This window comes from Brachycentrus maculatus, unplaced genomic scaffold (genome assembly GCF_059751285.1).
Source record: "Brachycentrus maculatus isolate JH-2025_06_01 unplaced genomic scaffold, ASM5975128v1 h1tg000282l, whole genome shotgun sequence".
Classification (NCBI taxonomy): domain Eukaryota; kingdom Metazoa; phylum Arthropoda; class Insecta; order Trichoptera; family Brachycentridae; genus Brachycentrus; species Brachycentrus maculatus.
In genome coordinates this window covers 139,166-153,850 of record NW_028281033.1, presented here as the reverse complement: position 1 = coordinate 153,850, position 14,685 = coordinate 139,166, and the positions used below count along the sequence as shown (strand labels likewise).

Sequence of the window (14,685 nt, the reverse complement as noted above, 5' to 3'; positions counted from 1 at the left end):
AGGTGAGTTCCGGGGCCTATTTTGTTAAAAAAAAAACCCTGACCATACTTACCTCTGAAATATTTTATAGTCTCTTTTATTTGCTTTTCTCATTGGTCAATATGCCTTTATTTTATTGAGTTTATGTTAACTAACTAACTAACCATCGCGACGCTTCTCCGCAGGGGTAGGCAGAGAGAATCAAATGCCACATCGCTCTGTCTTTGCAAACATTCTTCGCCTCTTCCACGTTCATGCATCTCCTCATACATACCCGCCGATTATTACGACTCCTAACCTGACCACTTTTAAGTATTTGGCATACCAGATCGTGCCTTCCTCTGCGTTTTTTTCCAACTACATTCGTCTCATAAATTTGTTTAACCGTTCTTTCCTCACTCTTACGTTCTACATGTCCAAACCATCTCAACACACCTTTCTTAATTTTACCGATAATGCTTATCTCAGCTTTGCATTCCTTCCTTATTGCACTATTCGAACATCTATCATACATTGTTTTGTCGCATATTCTTCATTCGACTGCATTCAGTCTACTTTCATCCTTCTTTTGCCAACTCCATGTTTCACTTCCATACATTAGAGTTGGAACCAAGACTCCATTGTGTTCTGCCAGTTTAGCTTCCGCTGATAGGTTTTTATTAGCTATAAGTGATTTCAGTGCACCATTCACTCTGTTCCCAGCATATATATATTTAAGGTTTATAGTGACATCTGTGGAATTTTCCTTAAAGCTTTTTTATAAGAGTACATTTCAAGACTGTCCCACTTTTACCACTCTTTAGTAAAATATTGATTTTTATTACAAATTTGGTATTAAATTTGTGGTGAAAAAACATGATGATTACAATTTAAAAATAAAACACTTGCGTAAGACCACTTTTGAGTTTATTAATGTAGACATGACTATTTTCTAGAACTACATATTTGTAAAATACAAACAGATACAAATTCATAATGGATTATTGTACATTTTTTCAAAAATACTAAAATGTTCACACATTTGGGACGGTAAAGGAATTTCTACCCTTTGGGTTGATTTAAGTTTAAGGACAGGAAGGGTATTATTGCCTTCTGCGCCGGCCTCATTTCAAAGGCAGAAAATAAGGAATTACATATTCAACGCTTTTATATGAATATTATGTACCAATCTCTTTGTTAAGGTCTTAACTATACGTACATAATTATCAAATTTCAGCGGTCCGCAGGCGTAAAAAACACCCGTCCGAAATGTGTTAATAATGTTACTGAACATAGCCTGTTTTATTTTCTTCACAAAGTCAATAGTCTAAATAAATAAAATTATGTAATAAAAAAAACCTTATTGTGATAATTAAATGACTCAGACTTCTATCTTTTTTTCGTATAAAAATAAATACATATTGCTCACTCTTTTCAACAATTTCATACATCAAAAATCGTCAATTTTAAGCTGTGCATGTTTTTGGAATGCTCAAAAAATGTACTATATCCCAGCAAAAGCGGTATATTTCTTACTCAATATTTACCCGCTACAGGGCAAAAAGTGTTGTTTTTGCGTTTTGATGAAAAAGGTATTGTTTAATTATTTTTTAAATACACTAAATATTTTTCAAATGGAGAAAAAACGTTCAGGTTTTACCTTAAAAGGTCTATTGCTCAGTAAAAAGTTCAATAAGTGGCTTGATACATATTTTTAATACATTTTATTATATCCTTAAACTTTAAAAAGGATTTCTTGAAAAATCAAGTTTTTTGATATGACGTTGTTGAAAGGAGTGAGCGATATTTCATCTCAGTTACAAATGAATTTATCAAAAATGGTCCAGCCATGTGGCAAGATCAATTGTCACCAAAAACTTGACATGAGCAAATTGGGACCTTAAAAACTCCCATCTAATTTTTGTGACCTTTAAATTCAGTCACATCACCCCACTACTTCGCCAAATGCACTGGCTACGCTTTCCCGAAAAGGTTGAGTATAAATAAACTCTTATTTTTATATTCTTCTTCATCTTTGATGAGATGTCAAAAAATAATACCTCACCACTTCACCAAATGCACTGGCTACGCTTTCCCGAAAGGGTAGATATAAACTCTCTCTACTCATGTATAAATCAGTACAAAATATGGCACCGGAATATCTAAAAGATCTGTGTTTTTTATACACAGCTCTTTTGGATATTCCAGATGAATTGCTGCTTGATAGACGTCTCACATTTGGATCCACTACACTAACTGCTATGGGTAAAGTGATCAACCATCGTACTAAATTTGGCAAGCATGCCTTTGCTGTTGCGTGACTGATGGCGTGGATGCTCTTTCACTAGTGAAACAGTGAGAACAAAAAACTAAAAATGCATTTGTTTGCTAAATCATTACACTATCTCCCTCTCCCCGATTCATTCACAGCGAAGTGCCATTACGAAAATGGCACTATATAAATTATCAAAAATTATTGTTATCCCTGTTGCGAGTGTTTTTGCCTTGAATTTTCACTCATGGATTACATTAAATTATAGTAACTTTAAACATAAAGAGTAAATCCACTCAGGAGTAGGAATAGGCTATGAAACTTATAAAGTTGAATCCTGAGTAGGGACATGATAAGCGGTGTTGCATAATCCGTAGCTATATTTCTGAGTCACTTGGACGTTAGGTAATACAAAAAAAAATGTTATCCTTGTTTTCTTCAAGTCTACTTAGCCGGAAGGCATGTACAACCAGACATGGAGTACATCCCCATAACTTTAATGATAGTGGTATTTTGTATGTTCGCACCGCCCAGGACGAGTACTGTTGACAATTCATCGGCAGTTCTCATCAGAACTTCGGGACGCGGACCTGACTTGGGAGGATGCAAGGGAGCTGGCAGCCGACAGAAATACCTGTAGACAGTTTGTGGACTCCATATGCTCCACATAGGAATCGGATATGGTTTAATATTTAATATTTATTACATATGGTTGTTATTCTCCATTGTCCATTTGCCAAAGAAGGTCTATCCGAGAACATAATGTTTTGACCTAAAAAAAAAAATGAAAAAATTATAATCATCAATACTAACCAACTAATCATCACGCTGCTTCCCCGCAGCAATAGGCAGAGAGAATAGTAGAACGCCACACCACTCTCTCTTTGCCTCTTCCACATTCATGCAACTCCTCATTCATACCCGCCGATTATTTCAAAGATAGTTGCGAAAATGGGAAAGCCTATGCTAAAACTAATTAACCATCACGCCGCTTCTCCGCGGGGGGAGCCTGAGAGAATATAACGCCACACCAATCTGTCTTTCCAAACATTCTTCACCTCTTCCACATTCATCTCCGCATACATACCTGCTGATTATTACAACTCCTAACCTGACCCCTTTCAAGTATTTGACATACCTGATCATACCAAGTTTTTTTTCGGTCTTTCTCTGCTTTATTACCACTCCTGACCATTTATGCTGAAAATCTATGCTAAGTTCTTCTTCTTCTTTTGTAGATCCTAGGGATCTGTTTGTGCCTCGGCATGTCGCTCTTGGGATGTTGACTCCCAGCTGTCTTTCCATCTTTTAGGAGGTCCGCCTGGGGGTCTGCATCCTTCAGGGTTGCCTTGGAGGGCGATACGTGGAAGTCTGTCTTCTGACATTCTGTTTATATGTTCATTCCAGTATCGCCTTCATTGTCGTCCCCACCTCCGTCTTACAGATGCTCCGGATGTCGGTATTTCTTACTTGGTCTTACGCTAAGTTGTCAATATAAATTACTCCCAAGTGGAGGTGAGGCCAGAATCTTGAACAAAGATTCGGACACACTCGAAGTATTGTGAGAAAAAAAGACGATTGATTACCTTGAAAAAATCGGCGCTTCTAAATGCCTTGCTGTTGCATTTCAACGCATTAAAGAAAGAGACAATCCAAATTTTGGCATTCTTCTCTTTCGGTTTACCCAAATCGGCAGGATCAAACATCCATTTCAGCTCATTGACTAGTTTGACCATGATGTACTGCTCGTACGGCGACAGCAGATTGATCCGTTCGCCTTTGGCCAGCACTTGCCGCATTCCGGAAAACCGGCAAGTGTCGCCATCGTCCCTCGCGTACCCGACCAGCCGGCAGAGGGTCCTGCGGAGCAGTTCTTGCGCGAGCCGGGTGGAAAAGTACACGGGATCGGTGTCAATATGGCGAGGATTGCACTTTACGATCATGCACTCGGCTATGTAGAGTCTGTCGTGAAAATGGTCGAAGTTTAAAAGGATTCTATGTAAAAATCTATCAATCTGAAAACAGAAAAAACAACAATAAAAATCAATTATACTTTCCAAATACACGAAACCATATAACTGTTTAAAAATTTCTCTATATACTACTATGATAAATGTGCGGCAAAATGATGTATGATAGACGTTCGAATGCTGAAATAAGGAAAGAATGCTAGGCTGAGATTAGCCAATAAAATAAATAAATATTTAAATTGTAAAAGAAAAATTCTCGCCTCTTCCTCATCCATGCATCTCCTCGAATATTTTCTTCAAACCCTCACCCGCACACGATAGTGCATAGGGCACTGCATCATAAAAACGCATTGTGTTCTTGATCATTAACACGTGAAGGAAGAGTGATCAGCCCTCCGCTTCAGGTACCAGGGTAGTGTTGAATAAATATTAGAGTGAAAAAATCACCTATATTTACTTAACCCCACCCTGGGATTCGAACCCGGGACCTCCAGAATGGTAGCCAAGCGTACTGACCGTTACACTACGGAGGCGGGTCCCACCCCCCCCTCATACATATCCGCCGATTATTCCAACTTTTGACGTGATCACTTTGAAATACTTGATCATATCAAGTTTTCCTTGGTCTTCCCCTACATTTATTACCAACCATGTGTGTGTTTTTTTTTTTAAATAAGGGTGCAAATGAATTTGTTCATTTGTATAACTCACGGTTTCTTTATTTTGTAAATCTTTAGGGACTCTCTCCAGAATTCGACACAGGACTTCAGGGACTGTCAAAGAGGTAAATACCAGCCGGCACTTTACGTCCAATAAAATGGAAATCACAAGCAATGCATGGCACAATACATTTCCGAGTTGGATGACTATCTTCTGGTCAGAATACATTTCCACAATTGTATCAAGTAGCTGCAACAAAATAAGATGAACGGCTAAGTCCCTCATTCATATCTGTGAAGGTGTTAAACAGGGATGTGCAATGTCACCGTGGATGATAAATGTATATATGGAATTGTACAAACAAACTGTGACTGTAAAAATGTTCTGTTTTCTGCTTTGACTGATGAGTTATAATGAAAATTTTATTACAAAAAAGGGCAGGTTTTTAAAAAATATTTTTGATAATGAAAAATGCATTATTGCAAGGAAATTATTATTTATTCAAATGATACATGTCCACACTTTCAAAGCAATTAACAATACAGGTAAATAACTTTGGAAGACTTAAGACTTTGCACAAACTAACATTGACATTCTTAATTATACATACAGATAAAAACATGCGTAAATTCAATTGCGATATTGTGTCAAAATTTCAAAACAATCAGTGAATAACTTATCAAATTTTTAACTTATCAAATTTTATAATTTTTTTTATATTCTTATTTAAATAGCGATTACACATTTTGCTCACTCCTTTCAAGAACGTCATAAATAAAAAATTGTCAATTTTCAGTAGCCTATTTTTTTCACATATCGCTCACTCCTTTCAACAACGTCATATATCAAAAATCATCAAATTTCAGTTGTACATGTTTTCGGGATGCCAAAAAAAAGTACTATATCCCAGCAAAAGAGGCATATTTTTAACATAATATTTACCCGCTACAGGCAGAAAATATTGTTTATGCATTTCAAGAAAAGGTATTGTTGTATTATTTTTTTTAAATACACTTATATTTCTCAAATGGAGAAAAAACCTTCAGGTTTTACCTAAAAAGATCTGTTGCACGGTAAAAAGTTCAGTAAAAAGCTTGATATTTATTTTTAAAACATTGTGTTATATTTTTAAACTTTAAAATCGTTTTCCTGAAAAATCAAGTTTTTTTATTTATGACGTTCTTGAAAAGAGGGAGCGATTTATACTAAGTTAATGCCAATCAAATAAATATTTTAAAACCTTACACGGTCCAGAACGATCCGCAAATGTTCATCAGTTTCACACTGCTCCAATTTTTCAATATAGTCCGAAACGAATTTCTTCCTAATTTGCGACGGCGTATCGAAAAAATTGTCTATGTTCAATTTCGAGACTTGTATTCCGGGATTTTCGGCCGGAATGGTCGGGGTAACCTTCTCATGCAGCACTTCCATTATCTCTTCCTTGTCCATGCTCTCCTGCTCCTTCAAAAGGTCGTCCAGTAACAAATCCTTCTCCAATTCTAATTTTCTGTTTGCGGCGATGACATCGGCGTCGGGCATTGAAAAGTGCGAGTTGTTTGATGTGTTTTGGGAAGCATCCGAAGTATTCTGAAAGTAGACATTTTATCAGTATCATTCATGAATAATAATAGATATAATATAATTTGTTTGACAACTCAACATAGATGAAGAAGAATATGGAAGTCTGGGCAATTACGGGCTTACGACCGTCATAAGTGTAACATTTACCAATTCTGCCCATGATTGACAACCACACTGTTCAAATTCTTGGAAGTTTTATGAGGTATAATTTTACGAAAATGGTATCCTATGGACAGCTAGACGCACCAACGAGTCCATTCATCAGGAGTTACACTCGGATGGTTTTATTCTAGCCAATGTCTGTACACGACGGATTCTTTAGTTCTTTGGACATGTTGTGAGTACATGAGGACAGCCTAGAACGGCTGGTTGTGATCGGTAGCCTGGAGCGGAAGAGAGGGAGAGGAAGATCTCCACACGATGGACCGATCAAGTTAAGGTAGCAGCAGGCACCTCGGTGGTTGGCGCTACATGCAGTGCAGTCAAGGGGTAGCTGGAGAAGAGTCATTGGTTCAACAAGGATCACAACCCTGCGTAATGTGGTGCCTCATCCGGTCCCGACTACCATGGACGGATGTGACGAGCGGTGTCTTGAGAGCGAGGCGGCATAGACAAGAACGCTACAATTGAACGCAACGTAACCGCGCCATCGCGGACAGCGGCGTGATGTCACCACGCCTTTAAAAGTGCTGACGACGGAAGGTACCTCCTCTCTCGTCATCTAGCCATCAGCGTGAACTGCCGCTGCATTAGTGCATTAGTATAAAAAATTGTAACCTTAATTAATTTTGTGAATATAACAACCTGGTATTAAAATTTGTAAGCTTAACCTTTTAACCGCGTTAACTTTGTTCCTAAGAGACGCCCGTGCGCGGCGGTATTTCGCCGTTTTTTAAATGATTTCTTTTATCATATATTAAGTTAAGAAACGATTTATTTTCCTAAACAAAAACGTTCAGTGGGATTCATTGTGCCTTTTTGGTACTCTATAATACACTTGTGTCACATTATTCTTGAAATATATCGTAATATAAACAAATAAGATCGTAACATAAATAAATCAAAGGACGCATCGTGTGTCGCTCTTACCCACTGGCGATGCGTAGCGTCGAGAGTGAGACAGATATAGGGCATGATTATGGCGCGGACTAATTACCGACCGCAAGAAAAATCAGGGATCTGTTCTTTTATTTATCCTTGCGATGTTACAAATTATTAGTCAGATATTTCAACAGACGTCATAAGGCCAAGGATTGACGTATTATTTTATCCAAAGTTCCACACCATGAAAAAATCCCTCCAAGTTGAATTGAGGTTCGAAACTTGGAGCAAAGTAAAAACACATACGCTTATGTCAGCCGCGTATGGGGCATGTTTTGTGAAAACACATACGGTTATGCGAGCCGCATGCATCTGGTTAATTAATTTTGTGAATATAAAAAATGTGAAAAATCAAGTAAGTCTATTGATTAAATTTCCAACCATTTTTAAAACGCAGCTTCTGAGGAGCACAACTAGTTGATGCACGTAATTAGTGTAACACCCGTCCCCATAGTAATAAGGAGTAGAGGGAGAAGAATGTAATCACCATTACATCGCATGCTTCCATTTCATCCTGATCCTCAGATAAAATCTTCATCAAAGTTATCTCCTGTTCGTCTTCCAGCTTTCTTCTGGCCGCTAACACCGACGGATCCGGCATTTGGAACGATCCTAAATATGATTTCTGAAAAGAAAATGCATTTAAAAAATAAATTAAAAAATAATACATTACACATAGAGAGTAGCCTATTTTTTCACATATCGTTCACTCCTTTCAACAACGTCATATATCAAAAATCATCAAATTTCAGTTGTACATGTTTTCAGGATGCCAAAAAAAAGTACTATATCCCAGCAAAAGCGGTATATTTTTAACTTAATATTTACCCGCTACAGGGCAGAAAGAGTTATTTTTGCATTTTGAAGAAAGGGTTTTATTTAATTATTTTTTTAAATATACTAAATATTTTTCAAATGGAGAAAAAACATTCAGGTTTTACCTAAAAAGATCTGTTGCACAGTAAAAAGTTCAATAAGGGGCTTGATATTTATTTTTTAATACATTTTATTGTATTTTTAAACTTTAAAAACGATCTCCTGAAAAATTAAGTTTTCCTAAAAAATGATAAATTATCCAAAAATTACTATTATTACTTTGATCGTTTGGTAATGGTTAAGGTGTTTAGCTACCATGCTGGAGGTGCTGGTTTGAATGCGAGGGGGGGCGGTGAAAATTAATATTAGTGATTTTACGCTCGAATATTTATTTAATATTACTCCGGACTGGTCCCTGAAGCCTAGGAATGATCACCTTGCCTTCATGTAAGTAATGATAAAGAAAACACTGCCTCAATACGATGCAGTGCCCTATGCACCATTGGGTGCGGATAAAGGTAAGAATTGTAAAAAATATTCAGTCTTTTAGTTATTATTAAAAATTGTTAAGAATCAAAACGAAAACAAGAAAAAACACAAATGATAGCTTAATATTTAATATGACAGTCATTATTTTTACAATAACCGTTAAAAAAATTAAAAACACATTTGTTTGCTAAATCATTTCCACCATAATATTTTCCCCAATTCATTCACAGTGAAACGCCCGTGAGGTAGTATTTTACGAAAATGGCGCTATATAAGTTATCCAAATTTATCATTTATTATTATAACCATCCCGAAAATATTGAATAATTTAATTTCAAAATTAATTCTATCATTTAATGATATTTACTTCTTCTTCTAATCTTTATCCGGACTCAATGATGCAAAGGGAATTTGCTGTCAAACGTATAAAGTAAACATTAATTGAAAGTGGCCACGACGAATGGTTTGATGACAGATTACGAGTAAGTCACTTAACAAAAACATCCTCGTTTTTAGTGTGCTCACTCAGCTACGCCACAAATAATTATTTATAAAAATACAATTATTTATTAAGACAAAATGCAATATTTACCTTTCTGGGAGAATTTAAATTGACCTCTGGAAGTTCCTCGTCGTTGTCCGCCTCCATTTTCACGATTTACATTTAATTTCTTGATGATTTGGCAAGCTTAAGTGTTAATTACATGTATAAATAACGAATATAACTAATTGAATGTATATTTTTATAGAATTTAAACAATGCTGAGAAATTATTTTGATCGAGCGTTGCCGTCCTAGTTGTGTTTTCAATTTGAATTTTGACAGATATAAAGCATAGATAAATTCATTTAAAGAAATATTTTGAAGGTATGTAGTAGTCAGGTACTGTTGTGATAAATCTACAGTACTTGCTTTTTAAAAATGTTATTCCACTACATTGCTCTAAAATAGCACAGTAACTGACTAAGAAAATTAAAAAAGGGTCTTTTGTAAAATCCTGGGTTTTGATTATGGTTTATTTCTTTCACATTCACATTCGAATACAAAAATTTATACATTAGAGAAAATAGACATTCAATAGAACCGCATGTAACTGGAAAATAGTTAATGTGTTGATTTAAAATCCATATTATAATCACATACAAAACAATTATTAATGTGTTTTTACTTATAAGGCATTTGGCAAAAGCGTTGCATTGTCAGTTGTAAAAATGAAAAAACTAATACTGTAAGTATTTTATTTTGATACTTTGTATCTAAATCTTTGAATTGCGTATTATAAAACAGTAATTAAAATACAAAAAAAACATATGTATTATATAAAATTTAAAAACACTATTACATTTTTGGTTTGTTGAAATTACAGCCTGGCAATTTGAATGTAAGAAATATTTTTTAACAATCCTCATTTAACAAAAGGTTGAAAACCATTTGGCACTCTGCGGCAATCATTTAAATATTTAACAACTTTTTGAGAACAACATATTTCTTTATTCGCTAAATTTATCGGAGCACCATTTCGATCAATACTTCTATAATGTGATTTCCATTTACCTTCGAAACAATTTGTTTTTTTCATGGCTACTTTAATTAACGAAGAAAAGTCTGAACAAATATTAGATTTACTGGCAAATAAACCCAATGCTTTGTAGGCTAAGTACCGCAGGTGATTGATACATATATTGAACTTGGTGTTTGAGCTATTGCTAAAAATGATTTTTATTATTGCATCGCACATTCTAACAGCTACCTTCCTCTTATAAACGTTGAAAATACTTTCTGCATTGAAGCTAGGATTATTAATACAAATAATATTTGTAATAGTACAAAATTTGTTTGCAGAAATGCAAAGAGAAATGAAAATGTTTTTCCAAACGGTTTCTTCGGAGTTGATTGCTAAATTGAAAAATAATGGTGTTAAAGGAACGGTTGTTTGCGCTATCCTATTTTCTAAGAATTTAACTGGTTCTGAAATGCCAGTACTAAATGAAATTCTATAACAAATTTGACCGTTATAAACTTTTTCATCTCTTGTGACTTCTAGATTGTGAGCATTTAAAATGTAACCAAAAAAAGAAATAGTAAAAGAGGTCTTTACACCTTCATAGCTAAAGTTACAAATTGTCTTTTTCGCATTCGTTTTACCAGAATCGATCATTGTTTTTAGGAAGTTGAAAGCAGTTTTTATATTATCGGTTACAAATAAATAGTCATCAACGAGCCTGATAAAAAGATTCGTTCCAGTAAGTTCGGAAAATTCTGATAAATTAATTGAATCCGAGTTGCTATAAAATATTTCGCAAAGAATGGGTGAAAATCGCATTCCTTGCACGAGGCCTCGTTTCCACTGATAAGCGCAAGACCCCATTCTGACGATTACCGATTTTCTCATGTCGGCTATTAGTTTTTGGTATTCTTTAGCTACCATTCTCTTTTTATCTAAATTTGTCTCCCTTTTTTGAAAATCACAATGTAACTTAGCTAAAATTTGTCTTAAAACATCAATGTTTACAGAACCGAAAGCGTCTGTCAGATCAGCTTTTACAAAATAAAGTTTTGGTTCACCCTGTCTTTTCCAATTTTTAAACAATTCAATATATTTCCCTTCGAAATTTCCCGGTAACGAAGATGGATAAATACATTTAAACATAATTCTTCTGTTTCTTATAATCTTCTTTTCTAAAGGACAAAGTTTTTTATATCTTATGATAACACGGACAGAAGAATTGGGTTTCAACATAAGCCTCACGACGGGTAATCTTTTTAGGAAGAATTTTCTTTCCAACTTATTATTAACTTGTATATTTTTCTTACATCTACTTCCTAAACTAAAAGAATCACACTTAACTATATCACCCTTTTCAATAAGATCAAAAATAATTTTATCACTCAATCTTTGCCAATCCTCTTTGGCATAAAAATAAAGTTTTCTCGTTTCTTGTGTTATTTTTGTGACCATTACATAAAAACGAACAGCAATAATGGAACAAACTGTATTCTTAATCACCCAAATGATTACTTTACAAAGAATATCAGATTTGATTTCCGTTTTAGAAATATTTTCCAACCAAACAACTTTGTCAATGTCCCATTTATGTAAAATTCTTTCGAACGTAACATATTGATGAAGCATTCCTTTCAAAATAAAACGAATTAGGTCATAAAAACACTTCTTGTTCTTATTGCAACCGTAAAAATCTGGAGTTATAATTTTCTCCATGATAACCAAAATAATTTTAGTAATCTCTAAAACATCTACACATTTAAATTCATCATTTTCAGACTTGAGATGTTGAAAATAGGCTTTGAAGTCATCTTTACAATGTTTACGAAAATTAACATGTAAATTTAATAAAAATTTACAAACATCATGTCTAAAACTAGGGCTCTCTTTTACATCAAAAGAATTTTCAGTATTGACAATTTTAAGAATATTTTTTAAAATACGGTCTGGATTAAATTTTCTTTTCACTAAAACATTAAATTTATTATTAGAGGTACTTCGACAAAATGACTTATTGCAAATAAAATTCGTAAAACAAATTGATTTGGTATATTTCATATACTTGTTTTGGCTATTACTAAAACTCATTGTAATATTATTAAATATAAAAATTTTAACTAACCAACCAAATACTTAATATTTGTACATAAAAAATGAGAAAAGTATTTTAATTGTCTTATACAAGGAATGCTTTGTAACTTGGCTTTGATAAAATCTATATACAACACAATTATTACAAGAAAATACAAGTAGAAATATAATCAAAGTTTAGAAATTCAATAAGCACATAATTTGTATTTTATAATCACAAATTTAGTTTTTTCAAGCAGTAGATAATGATAAATAAGGTTTAAAACTACTAAATTTATAAAATAATATTTTTAGTGATAAAAATAAAAATATTTAAATAAAAAATAAAAACAGCAATGTTCACAATATTACAGCTAAAAACCAAATAAAAAGTATATATATTTTTTAATTCATTTCAAAATGGATTAATGGAATGTAATATTATATCCTTTAAAGTGAAACTAATTGTGTATTAACTTAACTAAAAAAAAAACATTAAATTCAATAGTTAACAATCAAGAAATGATATTATGTAGGTAATAAAATACATTAGAAATAGAATAAAGAATTTAAAAAAAATATATATTATTTACCAAGTCAAATATTTATCAACTTGTAAATCAATAATACAACCAACTTAAAGTAAATACCAAAGAGATGCTTTTCACTGAGAACACAAAAGTAAAATGAATCATTTCAAATAAGGGCCAAGCATAATAGAAGCTTTTTTCCAAAGGCAAGTCTAAACATGAAAACAAATTAATTTAATCAAACAGAAGTCGACAGAAAGGGACAAAATATCCCCCCTCCGAACCTTAAAATAATCCCTACTCCTTACGACCCAAAAAATATTACTTTATTATGAGAAATAGGTACCTACCTACAAAAGTTATCTAATTTTTCATACATTACGTGCTTACGCATGAAAAAATGTGGACACAAAAATTGTACCATAAACGTATACAACCAAAAATTGAATTTAATACAAAAATGCCATTATTTTTCTTACATATTTTTTTCGTTGTAGTTAATGATAAAACAATCTGATACAAACATTAAAAGTATAAGTTAATAAGTTGCTTAAAAATATAGAAAACTCATTTGAAATGAAAAGGAAGCGCGAACAACGTTAAAATCACGATAGAATTATATATGTATTGTTTGTTTTTATGGATTGTCAAATTTGACATTTGAATTTGACGTAGAAAAAATACATAGATAATATTATTTAATATATGGCTGTAAAGTGTATATTTTAAGTATTAATTTTCCCTTATTTTTAAATACCTACCTATAACACCCACCTCCACCCCTTCAGATAGTGTTTGATAACTATCATGTATCACAGCGAGTGATTTTGCCTAGGATTTTCATTCATGAATTACATGAAATCATAGTAACTTTAAACATAAAAAGTAAATCCACAAGTTGAAGCATGAGTAGGGTCATGATAAGCGGTGTTGTATAAGCCGTAGCTAGATTTCAGTTACTTAGACGTTAGGTAATTAAACAAAAAAAGATAACTATCTCAATTTGCTGTCAAGTGAATTTTAGTACATGTATCACTCAATTTTAGGTGCTTTGCAAACAAAAAGTAGTACAAAACAGGTTTAATTCTACAGTGTAAAAACATCTGAACCCTCCATCTCGATACTTTTCTGCGACATCACATGAAATTTAGATGACATTTTTACGACATGTATTTTTTATGTAATAAAATAAAAATCAGGTTTTGCTTTTCGAATAAACAATTTATTGGCTTTGCTAAATGTTCTAAAATTCCATTTTACACGTAATAACATGAAACTCATCGAAAATTAAGTAACAATACCTTGTAACATTTCAATTAAAAACTATCATTACTTGAAAAAAATCTCAAAGACAACATATTACATAATATTATATATATTTTCATCAGTTAAGAGGTATCTTTGGCTGTCAATATGCTAATTTATATAATATTGAAAGGCTCTTAAAAATACAATACTTTAATACCTTATTCTATACTCTTATGATTTTTATGACAGTTCATGATAATGTGATCTAATATCATTCATGTATGATAATTATAAATAATACCTTAACACCTTGCTTGTCCAAAGATTTACAAAAAATATATGATATTCTGACAGTTTTCTTCCATTATTTTGTAAATAATGTTTTTATGTTTCGGATGATGATGATAACCAGTCTCATTAAAAATACAAATAAAATTTGATATTTATATAAGTTTATCAAATCCTGTAATGCAGTATTTAATA

The 14,685-nt window shown here is 33.1% G+C and overlaps 2 protein-coding genes across 4 annotated transcripts; both read right to left on the bottom strand.

The window, feature by feature from the left end:
- Positions 1-868: 868 nt before the first annotated feature.
- Positions 869-9,752, bottom strand: LOC148305177 (uncharacterized). 3 transcript variants are annotated; one of them, XM_088267109.1, is made up of 6 exons: positions 9,443-9,752; positions 8,039-8,170; positions 6,106-6,450; positions 4,912-5,109; positions 3,817-4,245; positions 869-3,002 (listed from the first exon to the last, which is right to left on the bottom strand). In XM_088267109.1, exons 1-6 carry the CDS (start codon positions 9,497-9,499, stop codon positions 2,946-2,948), a joined length of 1,218 nt encoding a protein of 405 aa, XP_088123235.1. In that variant the 5' UTR covers positions 9,500-9,752; the 3' UTR covers positions 869-2,945. The 3 variants fall into 3 exon arrangements, with proteins under 3 accessions (XP_088123235.1, XP_088123234.1, XP_088123236.1); XM_088267108.1 differs by having other exon boundaries at positions 8,033-8,170; positions 9,443-9,751; XM_088267110.1 differs by lacking the exon at positions 9,443-9,752 and having other exon boundaries at positions 7,927-8,052.
- A 502-nt stretch (positions 9,753-10,254) lies between these two features.
- Positions 10,255-11,654, bottom strand: LOC148305176 (telomerase reverse transcriptase-like). The gene has a single exon (XM_088267113.1). The coding sequence runs from the start codon at positions 11,588-11,590 to the stop codon at positions 10,256-10,258; it is 1,335 nt and encodes a 444-aa protein (XP_088123239.1). The 5' UTR covers positions 11,591-11,654; the 3' UTR covers position 10,255.
- Positions 11,655-14,685: the final 3,031 nt, after the last annotated feature.

Coding starts and splice junctions, on each gene's coding strand:
- LOC148305177 (XM_088267108.1), bottom strand. CDS start 9,499: ATGGAGGCGGACAACGACGAGGAACTTCCAGAGGTCAATTTAAATTCT. Junction 6,451..8,032: donor TGGAAGCATGCGATGTAATG/GTGATTACATTC, acceptor GTCTACTTTCAG/AATACTTCGGATGCTTCCCA. Junction 5,110..6,105: donor TGCGGATCGTTCTGGACCGT/GTAAGGTTTTAA, acceptor ATTTTGTTGCAG/CTACTTGATACAATTGTGGA.
- LOC148305176 (XM_088267113.1), bottom strand. CDS start 11,590: ATGTTGAAACCCAATTCTTCTGTCCGTGTTATCATAAGATATAAAAAA.